General features: G+C 49.4%; 1 protein-coding gene across 21 annotated transcripts in view; it reads left to right on the top strand.

Annotated features, from left to right (window-relative positions):
* The first annotated feature begins 3565 nt into the window (after positions 1–3565).
* FBRSL1 (fibrosin like 1) overlaps positions 3566–12729 on the top strand; it is a 544864-nt gene continuing 535700 nt past the window's right edge. For all 21 annotated transcript variants that reach the window (XM_074606379.1, XM_074606373.1, XM_074606392.1 and 18 more), the window contains exon 1: positions 3566–4618. In XM_074606379.1, the coding sequence (XP_074462480.1) occupies positions 4322–4618 (297 nt within the window). In that variant the 5' untranslated portion in view covers positions 3566–4321. The remainder of the gene's footprint in view (positions 4619–12729) is intronic.

The raw sequence follows: 12729 nt of genomic DNA, 5'->3' as shown, positions 1-12729 counted from the left end.
TAACTGTAGTGCTGCCAAATCTGTGGATTTAATGGAAAAAAAAGCCTGTATTCACAACTTTCCCCAGAAGGCACCTTCAGTTTACGTTCACAGTGACATTAAACTCCTGTACGTAAACACGTAAGCCGGATGAGAATCTTGATGACCCTACTGACAGGAAATAAAGAAAGGAACTTTACAAGCAATTTCCACTGTCCTTGTTGGTCAGCAAATTTGGAAGTGAATGAAAAAAAGACAACTAGAAATGCATATTAATGATGGCAGACCTAAAGCACAATGGAACTGAAATGAGTGTTACCAAGAGAATCTGTTATAACTTCCCCAGTTTATCTTTTTTAATGGCTTACCCTTATGATGTACTTATAAGCAACATAGAAATTACCTTGTAAATTAAAGGACAGGCTCAAAAATGTAAAAACAGCTTACTGAACTCGGTGTAAATGCTCTTTTCTAGAAAGTGACTCTTAAAATATTGGTAAACCAAATACAGTTGTTAAGATCAATCCATTGTTTAACTGGGTGTATCTAAACTCCAGATCTTTCATTAAAACCATCCCCTGGATCTTGGTTGTAGCTTTAAAATACCATGCATCTAAAAAATTATAGTACTGTCCCTTAAGGAAATAGGAGAGAAAACACCCCGTTGGAAATCCACAGTCCGGCAAAACCCACGGCAGATAACTGACTCCACACTAGGCTGCAATTACCCACGGCAGCGGCTAGACTCAGCTATCTTCCTTGTTTAATTGGCACGCAGAAGATTATAGGATTTTATTAGGACACAAATGACACCGACACAAGTGTGATTGAGGCATGCAATGCATGACTGACTATTTGCATTAAGAGGCTTTGTACTACACATGGGATTTCTACCTTTGGTTTTAAATTGCTTAAATTTAAATGACGTTTTTATGCTGCATTTTAAAAGGATGATATTTATTATAGCTTGTGTTTAAGTAAGGTAGGGAAAAGCTGTCGCCAGACACCAGAAACTCTTCGAAAAGAGCCTGCTGGGGCCAGGTGGGAGGAGGATCATTTTCGACTGCTCCGTTATTGCAGTTAGACCAGGAATGTAAGAAAAGCAAGGAAAGGTGGGCACTGCAGTCCCCACGTCCAAGCCTTTGATGGGTGCATTAGGCACCCAGCTACCAGCTGCTGGGGACCCGAGGAAGCCACCATCCCTGGTGGTGACCGAACGGGAACGTGAGTGGGAGCAGGTGGCAGGACACTTTTTTGGCTTCCCTTACTTCCACGACTCCTGCTAATGCTGTGTCTCCTTCATGGAATTTTCCCTGCTTATTTATGAAGCTCGGTGGACTTCTTTGGGTTTTATTTCACAACATCCTTCTAACTTCTCTCACATCTGGAACCGGAGGCTGTCCCCGTGGTGAAAGCAGCTAAAGAGGTAAGGAAGGAGTGGAGCCAGTGGAGCAAAGCCAGCCACCGGCGAGACTTTTTACCCAGGAGTGATGGCAATGTGTGGTAATATCTGACTGCCTGCAATAAAAGATGATAACAGGAGGATTAGGTCCTGCTACCACTGCGATACGTGGGACAGCTGGGGCCCTGATCCAGGCACACCTCCTCAGCTCTGTCCCTGGGGCCGGGCACTGCACAGCTGCTCCGTCCACCACCAAGCTGGTCCCCTTTCCAGGGAAGTGCCCAGGGACCAAACCTTGGCTAAGGCCACCCTGGAGAGAGGAGAGGGCCTGGAACAGCAGGGCAATGAGAAGGGAACTGCAGCCTCCTCCTGTGTCACAGAGCCCGAAGAAAACCTCAGCAAGATGGATGGATGGGGACCAGGGGGTCACGAATGGGAAGGGTCTCCTGCCTCCACCTCCATGACCCTGGCCTTCACCCTCGGCCCCCTTGTGCTGCTTCATGTCCCACCTACAGCTCCGGAATCCCAGCTTCTCTGCCCCTGCCCACTCTTCACCATCTTGTCTCCCAACTTGTTCCTTGGCTCCCAGATTGATCCCTGGGCTCATGCCTCAGCTCTTCCCATGTCCCTCAGCTCCTCCTGTGTCCCTCAGGTTGTCCTCATCCCCCAACTCATCCCTCAGCCTGTCCTTCAGCTCATTGTTTAAACCCCAACTCATTCCTCAGCTTGTCTCTTGTCCCTGGCTCATCCTTTGGCCCCCAACGTGTCCCTCAGCCCATCCCTCCTCCCTCAGTTCATCGCTTCACCCCCAGCTCATCCCGCAGCTTGTCCCTGGCCCCACTGCTTGTCCCCAGCTCACCCCTTCTCCCCAGCTTGCCCCCTCATCCCCTCTGCTCGCCCCTTGGCCCTGGCCAGCCCCTCTCGCTGCCCTGCAGTTCTGCCAGCAGTGTCCTGCCCCCGCCATTTCCCAAGCACAAACACAGGCTGTGTGGAGAATAGACGGAGAGCAGCCCTGAGGAGAAGGACTTGGGGGTGTTGGCGGACGAGAAGCTCAACGTGAGCCGGCAATGTGTGCTCACAGCCCAGAAAGCCAACGGCATCCTGGGCTGCATCCCCACAGCATGGCCAGCAGGGCGAGGGGGGATTCTGCCCCTCTGCTCCGCTCTGGGGAGACCCCCCTGCAGTGCTGCCTCCAGCTCCGGGGCACCAGCAGCAGAAGGACACGGAGCTGTTGGAGCGGGGCCAGAGGAGGCCGAGGAGATGCTGTGAGGGCTGGAGCCCCTCTGCTGTGAGGACAGGCTGAGAGAGCTGGGGGGGCTCAGCCTGGAGAAGAGAAGGCTCTGGGGAGACCTTCAAGCGGCCTTCCACTATCTGAAGGGGGCCTACAGGAGAGATGGGGAGGGACTTTTTACAAGGGCCTGTAGTGATAGGACAAGGGGTGATGGCTTCAAACTGAAGGAGGAGAGATTTAGACTAGATATGAGGAAGAAATTCTTCGCTCTGAGTGTGGTGAGCCCCTGGCCCAGGTTGCCCAGAGAAGCTGTGGCTGCCCCATCCCTGGAGGGGTTCAAGGCCAGGCTGGACGGGGCTTGGAGCAACCTGGGCTGGTGGGAGGTGTCCCTGCCCAGGGCAGGGGGTGGCACTGGGTCATCTTTAAGGTCCCTTCCAACCCCAACCATTCTATGGTTTCTCCGGGGCTCCATGAGCCGAGATCGGAAGGGGGGTGTGTGTGCTCGCCGGGCGGCGGGGGAAACTTTTCCTGGCGGCGGGGGCGAGGGAGGCCCACGGCTCCCCCCCCCCCGCACTGGGCGCTGAGGCGAGGCGGCGGCGGGGCGGGAAGGAGGAGGAGGAGGAGGAGGAGGAGGAGGAAGGGGGGGGGCCGGGGGCACGGCCGGGCCTGCGCCGGGGAATGACGCGCAGCTGGCAGCCCTGCTCATGCGCGGCCGGCCGGGCGGTGCTAGCGCCGCGTCCCAGCTCGGGGAGAATGGGGCGGCATCCGGGCAGCGCCGACTGAAAGCAGCTTCTGGGGGCCGGGGCTACGCCGCGCCGCGCCGCGGGCGGCCGGGCTGGGGCTGGGGTGGGCGAACGCCATCCGGGCAGCGGGCGGCGGCGGCGGCGGGGGCCCCCGCGCCGGCGGGGGGCTGCGAGCCGCCGGCGGCGCCCGGCGAGGAGGGGTCGGCGGCGGCGGCGGGCGGCGGCGACGGGCGGCGGCGGCGGGGGCTGCCCAGGGATTGTCTGGTTCGCTCCGCGGCAAGAAAGTTGGGCGGCGAGAGCTGCGGCCGCCCCCCCCGGCGCGGAGCGGGGCCCCGGAGCGGCGCTGCCCCCGGGGAGGGGGCGCCGCGCCTGGATTATCCCGAGCTGGGTCGAGCCTCCTGGATCTGCCTCTCTCTTCCGCGCCGAGTGAACCCGAGGTGTCCTCGTCCTGATCCAGATAGATCCCCCCCCCCTCCTCCTCTCTTTTTTTTTTCCCCTCCCCTCCTCTTCCCGGCTCTGCTCTTTTTTTTTTTTTTTTTTTGGGGGGGTGGGGGGGGGCGGGGGGTGGAAATTTGTCAAGGTCATTCCGTGGATTTAATATTTTTTGTGTGTGTGTGTGCCGCTCGCCCCACCGCCACCCAGCCTTGCTCTGTGGATTATCATCGCCCTGGATCCGAGGGTCTGAACAGCAGGATTTTTTTTGTTGTTGTTGATTTTTTTATTATTATTATTATTTTTTAATTATTATTATTATTGTGTGTTTTTTTTTTTAAGGGCTCCGGGGTTTGGAGAGGGGAAGCGGTGAGTTGGAGGGGGGCGACTTTTCTCTCACCCCCCCTCCGCGCCCCCCCTCCCGCCCCCACACCACCACCACCCCCCCCGCGCTCGGCCCTCTTTTTTTTTTTTTAATTTTTAATTATTATTATTTTTAAATATTTTTTTTTTTAATTTACTACTTCTTCGGCGATGGATGGGAAAATCCGGCAGAGCCGGAGGTCGAGGTCGCAGCGGGACCGCGTGCGGCGGCGGGAGGCGGCGGCCCGCGACCCGCGGAACCAGAGCCCTTCCTCGGGCTCCGAGAAGGAGCCGAGCCCCGGCAAGGAGAACGGCGGCGGCCAGAACTGCACCGCCCCGCGGGGCCCGCCGCCCGCCGCCCGCGCCGCCCGGCCCCCGCGCCGCCGCCGCCGCGAGTCCAGCTCCCAGGAGGAGGACCTGATCGATGGCTTCGCCATAGCCAGCTTCAACACCCTGGAAGCGCTGGAGGTAAGAGAGGAGGGGGTGGGATGGGGAGGGGAGGGGAGGGGGGGGGGCTGTTCCCTCCTGTGGAGCGAGAGGGGGAAGTAGGTGGAAAAAGGAGGAAAAAAAAAAAACCCTAAAAATTTAGGGGGAAAAAAAAAACCCCAAACCCCAACCAAACTGAAAAAGGAAGCGCGGCGCTTTCAGCCTGCTGAATTTTGCAAATAGCAATTAATGTGCATTAATCCTGGTGTCAGCCCGGAGGGAGCTTGGGGTGGCGAGCCAGCCCGGCTGCTGGCAACTTGTCGTCCCCCCCCCCCAACCCGCCCCTTCACTTCCCCAGTCCCCCCCCCTTCTCCCTCCGGCTGGCGTTAACTATCACTTAGGGCAAGTCAAATGTTTGTTTGGGGTTTTAATTGGCTGGCGGAGGGCTGCAAAATATTCCCGGCGTGTTGGGATGGTCCGGTATTGTGAATGGTGGAGCTTCCCCCTCCCGCCCTCCTTCCTCCCCCCCCCCCACCCCCCCCCCGGCTCGGGGAGTTTGTGTTTGCATTGCCAAAATGTTACTTTATCTGTCTCCGGAGATTGTTAGCAAATGGCTAGTGTTTGACATTTTGTGGAAAAGAGATGTTTAAATGGATAATAATCCCTTGGTTGTAATTCCCATTTTTGAAGTAATTGAACAAATTCTTCATCTCGTGTTGACTGTACGTATTTTTCTGGTGTTAATAGGCTGGCAAAAAATATTGCTTGTCTAACTTATTACAAACAATATTTGCTGAGCAAATACCGCCTGCCTTGTCTGAGCTAAGTTAAGCAGAGCAGGAAATTTAATATTTTCAGAGGGGCATTGACAAACTAAGACTTTGGCTTTTGATTTTTGTTTTGTTTGTGTACGAGGGGAAGAAGTGAGTTGTCGAAAGAAAGCACCTAGCAAGTCGCTTGACGGGTGTAATAACTTGAATTCCTGGTAGACATGAGCAATCCTGGTGCCTTTGCCCACTGCCTTTGACACGCCATGGTAAAAATGTGGGCAAAGTTTTGGGTGCTCTCCCTGCTTCAGATTTCCTGTCACTCGTGTACCTATTGACCTGCCTCACAGCGATGAAGGCTTCTGTGCAGGCTAATGAATAATCTCAGACTTGCCCTGGGATCTCCGACATCTTTGGCGAGGGCTTTGAGGTCCCATTTTGTTTGTAGGCTTTGTGTCCCCCCCAGCTCACCCCCCTTGCCATGCAGGCCTCCCGGCTCTGGTAGCATTGTGGTTATTGGGAGTTCTTTGCCGATAGAACCAACTTCTCAAAGTCCCAAAGATGGTCCCATGGAGGCGGCAGCAATGGCCTTGGCCATCTGTCCTGGTGTCAGGGCGATGAGACCTTTGCTTGGGGACCCTGGGCTTCCGCTCGGGAAGCGGGGGGACACTGAGCCTGGCCGTCCCCAAGCAGCACGAGGTGTGCAGGTGCCGGAGTGGTTTGTGTTTGCTTGGCCATGGCTGTTCTTTGGCCTTTCGCAGTATCGTTTGTGGGGTGTTGTCCTAACAGGAAAGCCAACTACTTTGTCTACGCAGATAATGAGTGAGCAATCCGCTTTGTTGCGCCTCTAAAACAAGCCATAGACCTGTCTGTACCTCCTTTTTTTTTTTTTCTTGGGCATGTTCTTAGTCAAATATGCATCAGCAGATAGGTCCAATTAAACCTCCAAGTCTCTACCGAGCTGTCAGTGAAGAAAGTAAAATTCATCTTCCTGCAGAAATTTTCTACCATGATGAGCACATTATCAGGAAATAGAATTCAAATGATAGCGCAGTCCCTCCAGGGCTGATGGGGAAAACTCTGGGCTTTTCAAATGGGATAAGCCTTGTTATTGAATCAACCAAACCGTAACCTTGATAATAGCGCGCACGAGGATAGAAGGTGACCTTAAACTTATTCCACCCCAAAGTTCATTTGTCTGTGGAAGCACTTCTGTTTTTTCTGTAAAAAAAAAAAAAAAAAAAAAAAAAAAAATTATAATAAATTATATACAAGTCTTTGCAAAACCGTCCCCTTTCAAACTCTTGCAAAACACATTGGTACCACCTGAAATTATTTGATTTCTACTATGCTTACCAGCACACAAGAGAATGCGTGCACCTCAGCATCTCGGGTGGTAGTTGGCACCTCGGAGGGAATAGCGTGAGCAGAATTCACCTGGTTCTTTCGGGTGAATGACTCGAGGTCAATGGAGAGCCCCGGTGATGGTGTGCCTTTCATAAATCCCAGAGATGTTGGCAAGGAGAAAATACTCTGCCTTGTGTGGATTTTCCCATGCGGCGCTGCCTCTGACCACGGGTGATGTCTGGCAGATTTGATGCAGCAGCAAGGGAAGGGGATTATTTTAAGGCAAAACTACGTTAAAGCAACATATGTCCATGTAAATGACTGAGAGGGCAAGGTCATTTTGCGTGGCGTGGAGCTGGGTTCTCTTGGTGAACTTGACTGCAACAGGTGGTTTTCTTCTGCTTCGCAGGAGATTGGTATTTCAGCGTGTATTTGTTTTTCAAGAGTGCTTAAAATCTACTGTGATGATATTTTGAAAATAAATAAGAATTAAACCCCTCTATGTTTGTGGGGGTGGGAGAGAAAGTGAGTACGTAGCCAAGGGACAGTACTGAACTAAGAAAGTCTGTTTTATTTAATTTCTAATCCTAAAAGGAGCTTTTGCTGCATATGTGGTAGTTTGTTGTGATCCTTCCTTGTGTTCTTCTTGGAGGTTTGTTTGTCACTTGATGTTGCAGTGATCTGTGATTGTGTTTAATAGGCTAGCTAAGCTTTGGGCTTCCCCTTGGAAATTAAATTTCTCAACGGTTAGGCAGAACTTAATGGTAGAAGCATCTGGGAGAGGCAAGGTGGTTTTTTGTTTGTTTTTCTTTTTATCTCAAAATATTGTGAATTCCCCTTCCCCGCTGAGGAAAATTCTCACCACCGGTGTTCCTGTAAATAAAGCGTACTTTGTAGAATAAATATATATATAGTTTTCCTTCATGTTGACCTGGGAGTATAAGCAGTTAAGGTTAATACTGAGGGATGGCTTTATGAAGTCTCCTTTAGCTCTTTGGTGGGAATCTTAAGCATTCTGGATTATGATTTAACTCATGTGGCAATGTTTCCTTCAGCAGTTGTCATCTGAAAATACTGCGTCTTGTTTCTGTGATACTCACTTGTGACTTAAGGATCCCACCGTCTTTCATGTGAAGACAGATTTGATTACATGTGTGTGTATATATATATTTATTTTTTTTTAATTAAAGACAGGGGGGAAAAAAGCCCATAGACAAAGCAGCAGCAGCCTCTTTCTGTGTGTGAGAAGTTAAAACTTCCCCTTTCCCTTCCTTCCCCTGGATATTCTTGTCTAAATCCGTCTCCAGCACAGGTTACATGCAGCTGATGTGTGTGTAGTGGTGGTTTTGGTGTTTGTTTTTTTTAATACCCAGCCACTGAACACAACTTCGGAGTTAACAACCTGGAAACTTAGTTTGCCCTGACCTGCTGGCTTGGGTGGCTGCTGGGAAACTGGAGAAGGTGATGGTGCTGCCCAGGAGATGGTTCTTGTGCCGGGGGCGGGGGGGGGGGGGGCGACAGAAGAGCTGGCGGGCTGAGAAACTGGGGGATTTCTTGCCACCTTCTGAAATGAATGGCATGTATGTGAGCATGTGTGTATATTCATTACATTCAGGCGAAGCTGCTAATTATTCTTGAAGGTGATTGGTGAATCAGAGCGAGAGAATCTAAATGAGTGAGTTGGTAGTTGAGGGCTCTCTCTGATCATAGCTGTTCCTTTCAAGTATGAAAAACAGCGCTAAAAGGGAACTTCATCAGAATGTTAATGAATGCGATCTTTGAGAGCAATTGTTCTCCCAAAGTAGTTGTAAAGACAAGGGGTTGTGTTTTCTTTTTGGCTGTTGTTTATCATTTTTACAGATTCCAGCAACGCTTTGGAACGCGGTATGGAAATTTTAACTTTCCTGGTGTGCGTGCATATGGGTTTTTTTTTAGGAATGTTTAACCTATTTATAGAATCGCGTGGAGAAACCTGCTCGCAAACGCGTGTGGAGCGAAGTGTTGTGCAGAAGCAGATCCCTGCTGAGAAGAGGCAGACCTGGGCTCTGGTGGTGAGGTGGTTGGTGCTACAAAACTGGGCTGCATCTGGTCGCAGAGGTGAAGGAGATGAGCGCTTTCCCCGCTCTTGCTTTTGTTCCTATCTGGGGGTCCGGCAGCGCTGAGTCGCAGTCCCTTCTCTGCTCTTCGCACTCGGGGTGTAGCAGAGTTTAGAAAGCCTGACGGTGATAGACTTCTGGACACAATCCATAAGTTCTCCAGCTGTTATCTTGATAAGGCTGTTTTCACATGTGTGTTGTACACTGTGCTGTTGCTGTTGCTCTGATCTCGCATTGATAAGAAAACCAGTGTATTTAACTGCAGCTTCCTGTTCCAAAGGTTCTGTGCTAGTTCCACTGACCTAGCTATGTAACTTCTCATTTATCATCGTATCTCTGTATGTGTACTTTGCAGCTCAGTTTTTTTCTGTAGCTAGTCTTATGTTTTAAAGCAGGTTTCTAGATTTTTAAGAATTTTTCCCTTCTGCTTAATTGTCAAGTGATGGTGTTTCAAGTTACTGTATCTGATGGCCGGTTATTCCTTTAAAAAAGCGATTTTAACCTCAGGAAAGCTAATGATTTTCTGGATGGTGCTTTAAAGGCTCTAAATGCCTTTTGGTTTTCCCGAAGGCTTGTTAGTCTCCATTGATTTGTTCTCCTGGCTGTTGATGTTTTGGCATCTTGTCTGAAGCAGGTACTTAAGGTATTTTTGTCCTTGTTAAGGAGTAAGAGGTGGTTAATGGCAGAGCTAAAAGACCGGGGAGCTGGAGATGTATCTGCCCGGTCGCCCAGGAACCAAGGGGAGCTCGGTGCCCGCAAACCGCCGGCAGTGATGAGGAGGGATCCAGCTCTTCCGGAGGAGCCGGAGTTCTTTACCTCACCAGTGCCTTGCCCAAATAGTAGATGATACTGGATCCACATTAATGTTTGCTTGCAGTGGTGCGTTTAACTTCTTGTCTAGTAAGTACTGAAAACTTTACTGCCCTCCCAGTGGGCTAATGAGATGCGCTTTTTATTGTTTATCTCAATTATTTCACAGAACACAGTGTTACTTTCTGTGAAAGTAAGAGTGAACAAGGTAGGGTGAGACCAGCCTGGCGAATTTCACTTTGTTTCTGTGATAGATTCCTGCTTGCTCTGCAGAAGGGCTGATGTACTATCACACAACTGTACCTCTTTCATATGCGTACAGAGAACACAGTACCCGGGCTGGAGACAGTTACACTGATATAAAGCTTTTGGGGTGGTGTTTGTGTGTGTGTGTGTGGTTTTTTTTTTTTTTTTTTTGTATCCTCCTGTTTTCTGTTTCTTGGTGCGAGGTGTTGAATTCCCCAGGCTGCTCCCCCCGACATCAGGCTTAACTGGACCTGGGGGGCTTTGCATGCGTATAGATCCTAAACCTCTGTGGGGAAAATGCTACCAAAATGTGCTTATTGCTCCGGCTTCTCTGGCGTCAGGTCTTTGTCCCGGTGCTACGAGTCACGGGGAACATCCTGCAGCCAGTGCCTGAGAGCGAACACTATCAGCAGAACTGAAACACTCTGTCCTTCTCCATGCAATAATTTTTTTTTTTTAAATAAAGAGTTGAAATACAGTACGTAGGACGTGTGTCTTGGTATCAGCTGTATGTGAACATCCAGCTGTAAGTGAGAACAATTTCCAATTCACTGCACTTTAATGCCTCCAGTTTATCACAGTAAAGGTATAAAAGAGTTTTATGTAGGTGAAGTGGCTCTTGCTGTTTAAATATCTTCTGGCTCCGCGGCATTCAGCGCAGCAGGGGCTATGACCGCTTCAGCCATGCTCCTCACATGGAGAAGAGAGTCAGAGCACTGTTTTACCAGCCCTGCTCCATCTCCTTGAGAAACAGGCTTTTTTCCAAAACTAGCAAAGAATACTGTTCAGGTGCTTAAAGGAGAATCAGTCTTTGTTATTAATTGAAAATGTTTAATGTGGAGGAGAGGGTTAAACGGCTCCTGAGCTGCCTAGGCAAAAACCTGTATTTAGTTGTCGGTCCAGTTCCTCTGGTGTGAGGAATTGTGAAAGCTGGGCAGGAGGGAACAGCCTGGCTCTCCCAGCCAGGCCAGCACATGTGTTGTGTCGAGCCCTAATGACAGGCAAATGGGTGCATGTCTTTTTTTTTTTTTTTGTAGCTTAATTATTTTGCAGAGTGACTGGATCTGAAGTTCAGAAATACCTGGTGAGAAGGAGCGCAGGGGCAGCTATGTACTTGCGTGATGCAAGACGAATGGAGAGCATTTCCTTTGTAGTTCTGTCTTGCTTCGAGCCAAAAAGGGACTAAACTTGAACAAAAGTTGCATCTGCAAGGTCAGTGGTTGGCATGGATAAGGGGATTGAAGGGATCAAAATGATTTCCCTGCACTACTGGCTGCAAAACATGGGCTTATGGCACCATTCCTGTCTCTCCCTTTGTGCTCAGAGCAAAGCTTTTTTAATCTCGCACTGACTATCTATAGTGGTGCCACACAAACGTGGCAATTTGAAGCTAAATGTTCTATTTTGGGGACTGCCGGGCACTGTCGGCAGGCCGGGGGAGCTGCGCAAAGCCTGCCTTACTGTCTTCTCAACAGGTTGTGATAGGGAGGTATTCAGAAAAGACATACATATACACACATGGGGTGCACTGTAGTCTAAACGTGATGTTTATAGTGTTGGCGGTTGGATACCATCACATTATCATCTTCTCCAACAGATGTTCTTTCTAGCTTTGTAAAAATACAGCTGTAATTGTTTGGTGAGTTCCCCCCCCAATTTTAAATATAGATTGATTTACTCTGCTGCTGGCATATCCCTGATCTAGCCTGTACTTAGTGAGGAGAGACTTAGGTTAGGAGGAAACGTGCAGCCCGAGTTGGGAAACAAATGATCATTTTTGGGCTTCTGGCTATTCAGCGGCTCTGGCGCCCTGACAGACACCAAGGTCATTTCTGTAACCTCTCCTCTTGGCGAGCGAGGCCGTCGTTTCTTTCCTGGTGGCTCCTATTTCTACAGAGGAGCTAAAACCCCAAAGAATTTTAAGGGAAGCAATGTCTCGAACCTTACAATGACATCAAGTGCCTCAGCTAATAAATGTATTATTGCTGTTGGTTTTTTTTTTTTGGTGGATCATAAACGTCTCTTGCAGTGCTGTGGAAGAGGATGTGCAGCCTCTTTATTCCACTTAGCCTGAGCACATACTTGCACTCAGGGGGAGCGAGGCTCAAGATAGTATGCGGCTAAGAGATGTTTATGGAATCAGTCAAACTTGATATAAAATAATTATGGTGTTTTGACAGCTTGTTAATAACTTGCAACCATTGGAAGAAAAGGACTTACGGAGTTCTTGGTCCTTGGTGGAACCTTGGCATTTCTTTCAGATTGTAAAATTAAAGAAAAAATGTGAAAGCCATTAAAATAGTTGGACGTGGTGCCTGGGAAAAATGATGGGCTGCTTAATTGAAAAAATGCTTCATTCCGGTTGCAGTTCATTGCAGTTCAGTTCTTCCCGCTTCCTTGTATCCATAAGGGGGAAGGAAGAGGGCTGATGCCCCCAAAATCTGTCTAGGAGAGGGGTTTGGGTGTCACTCGGCTCTTCATCTTATCTGTGAATGAAGTGGAAGGAAATCCTAGCGAGTGTTAGACATGAGAGAAAAGTCTTGTCACCTGTAATGACTAAAATCCCCTGAAGTGTTGCCAGCGTGTACTTTAGGAATCATATAATTATATGATTATTGAAAGAGACATAAAAGACCTCATGGCAAAAACCTTAGAAAGGGGGAGGGAGGGAATCTGTATGCAAATGAAGATACACAGAATTTGCTGTCTCTCTTTTCTAGTTATTTTTCAGCCCAAAGCTCAGTAATTGCTTTTATGGGGATTACTTAATAAAACTGGGGCATGCAAAGGAGGGAGAAAATTGTTTATGCCGCGTCACAGGGCTGGCTTGCAATCCTACAGAGTTGGAGTAAAAATGGATTTTTAAAAGTAAAACTGCAAAGTGGGT

Source organism: Larus michahellis, chromosome 13 (assembly GCF_964199755.1).
Source record: "Larus michahellis chromosome 13, bLarMic1.1, whole genome shotgun sequence".
Classification (NCBI taxonomy): domain Eukaryota; kingdom Metazoa; phylum Chordata; class Aves; order Charadriiformes; family Laridae; genus Larus; species Larus michahellis.
Note: the sequence above shows the minus strand (reverse complement) of the source record. Positions and strands in the feature narration are given on the sequence as shown.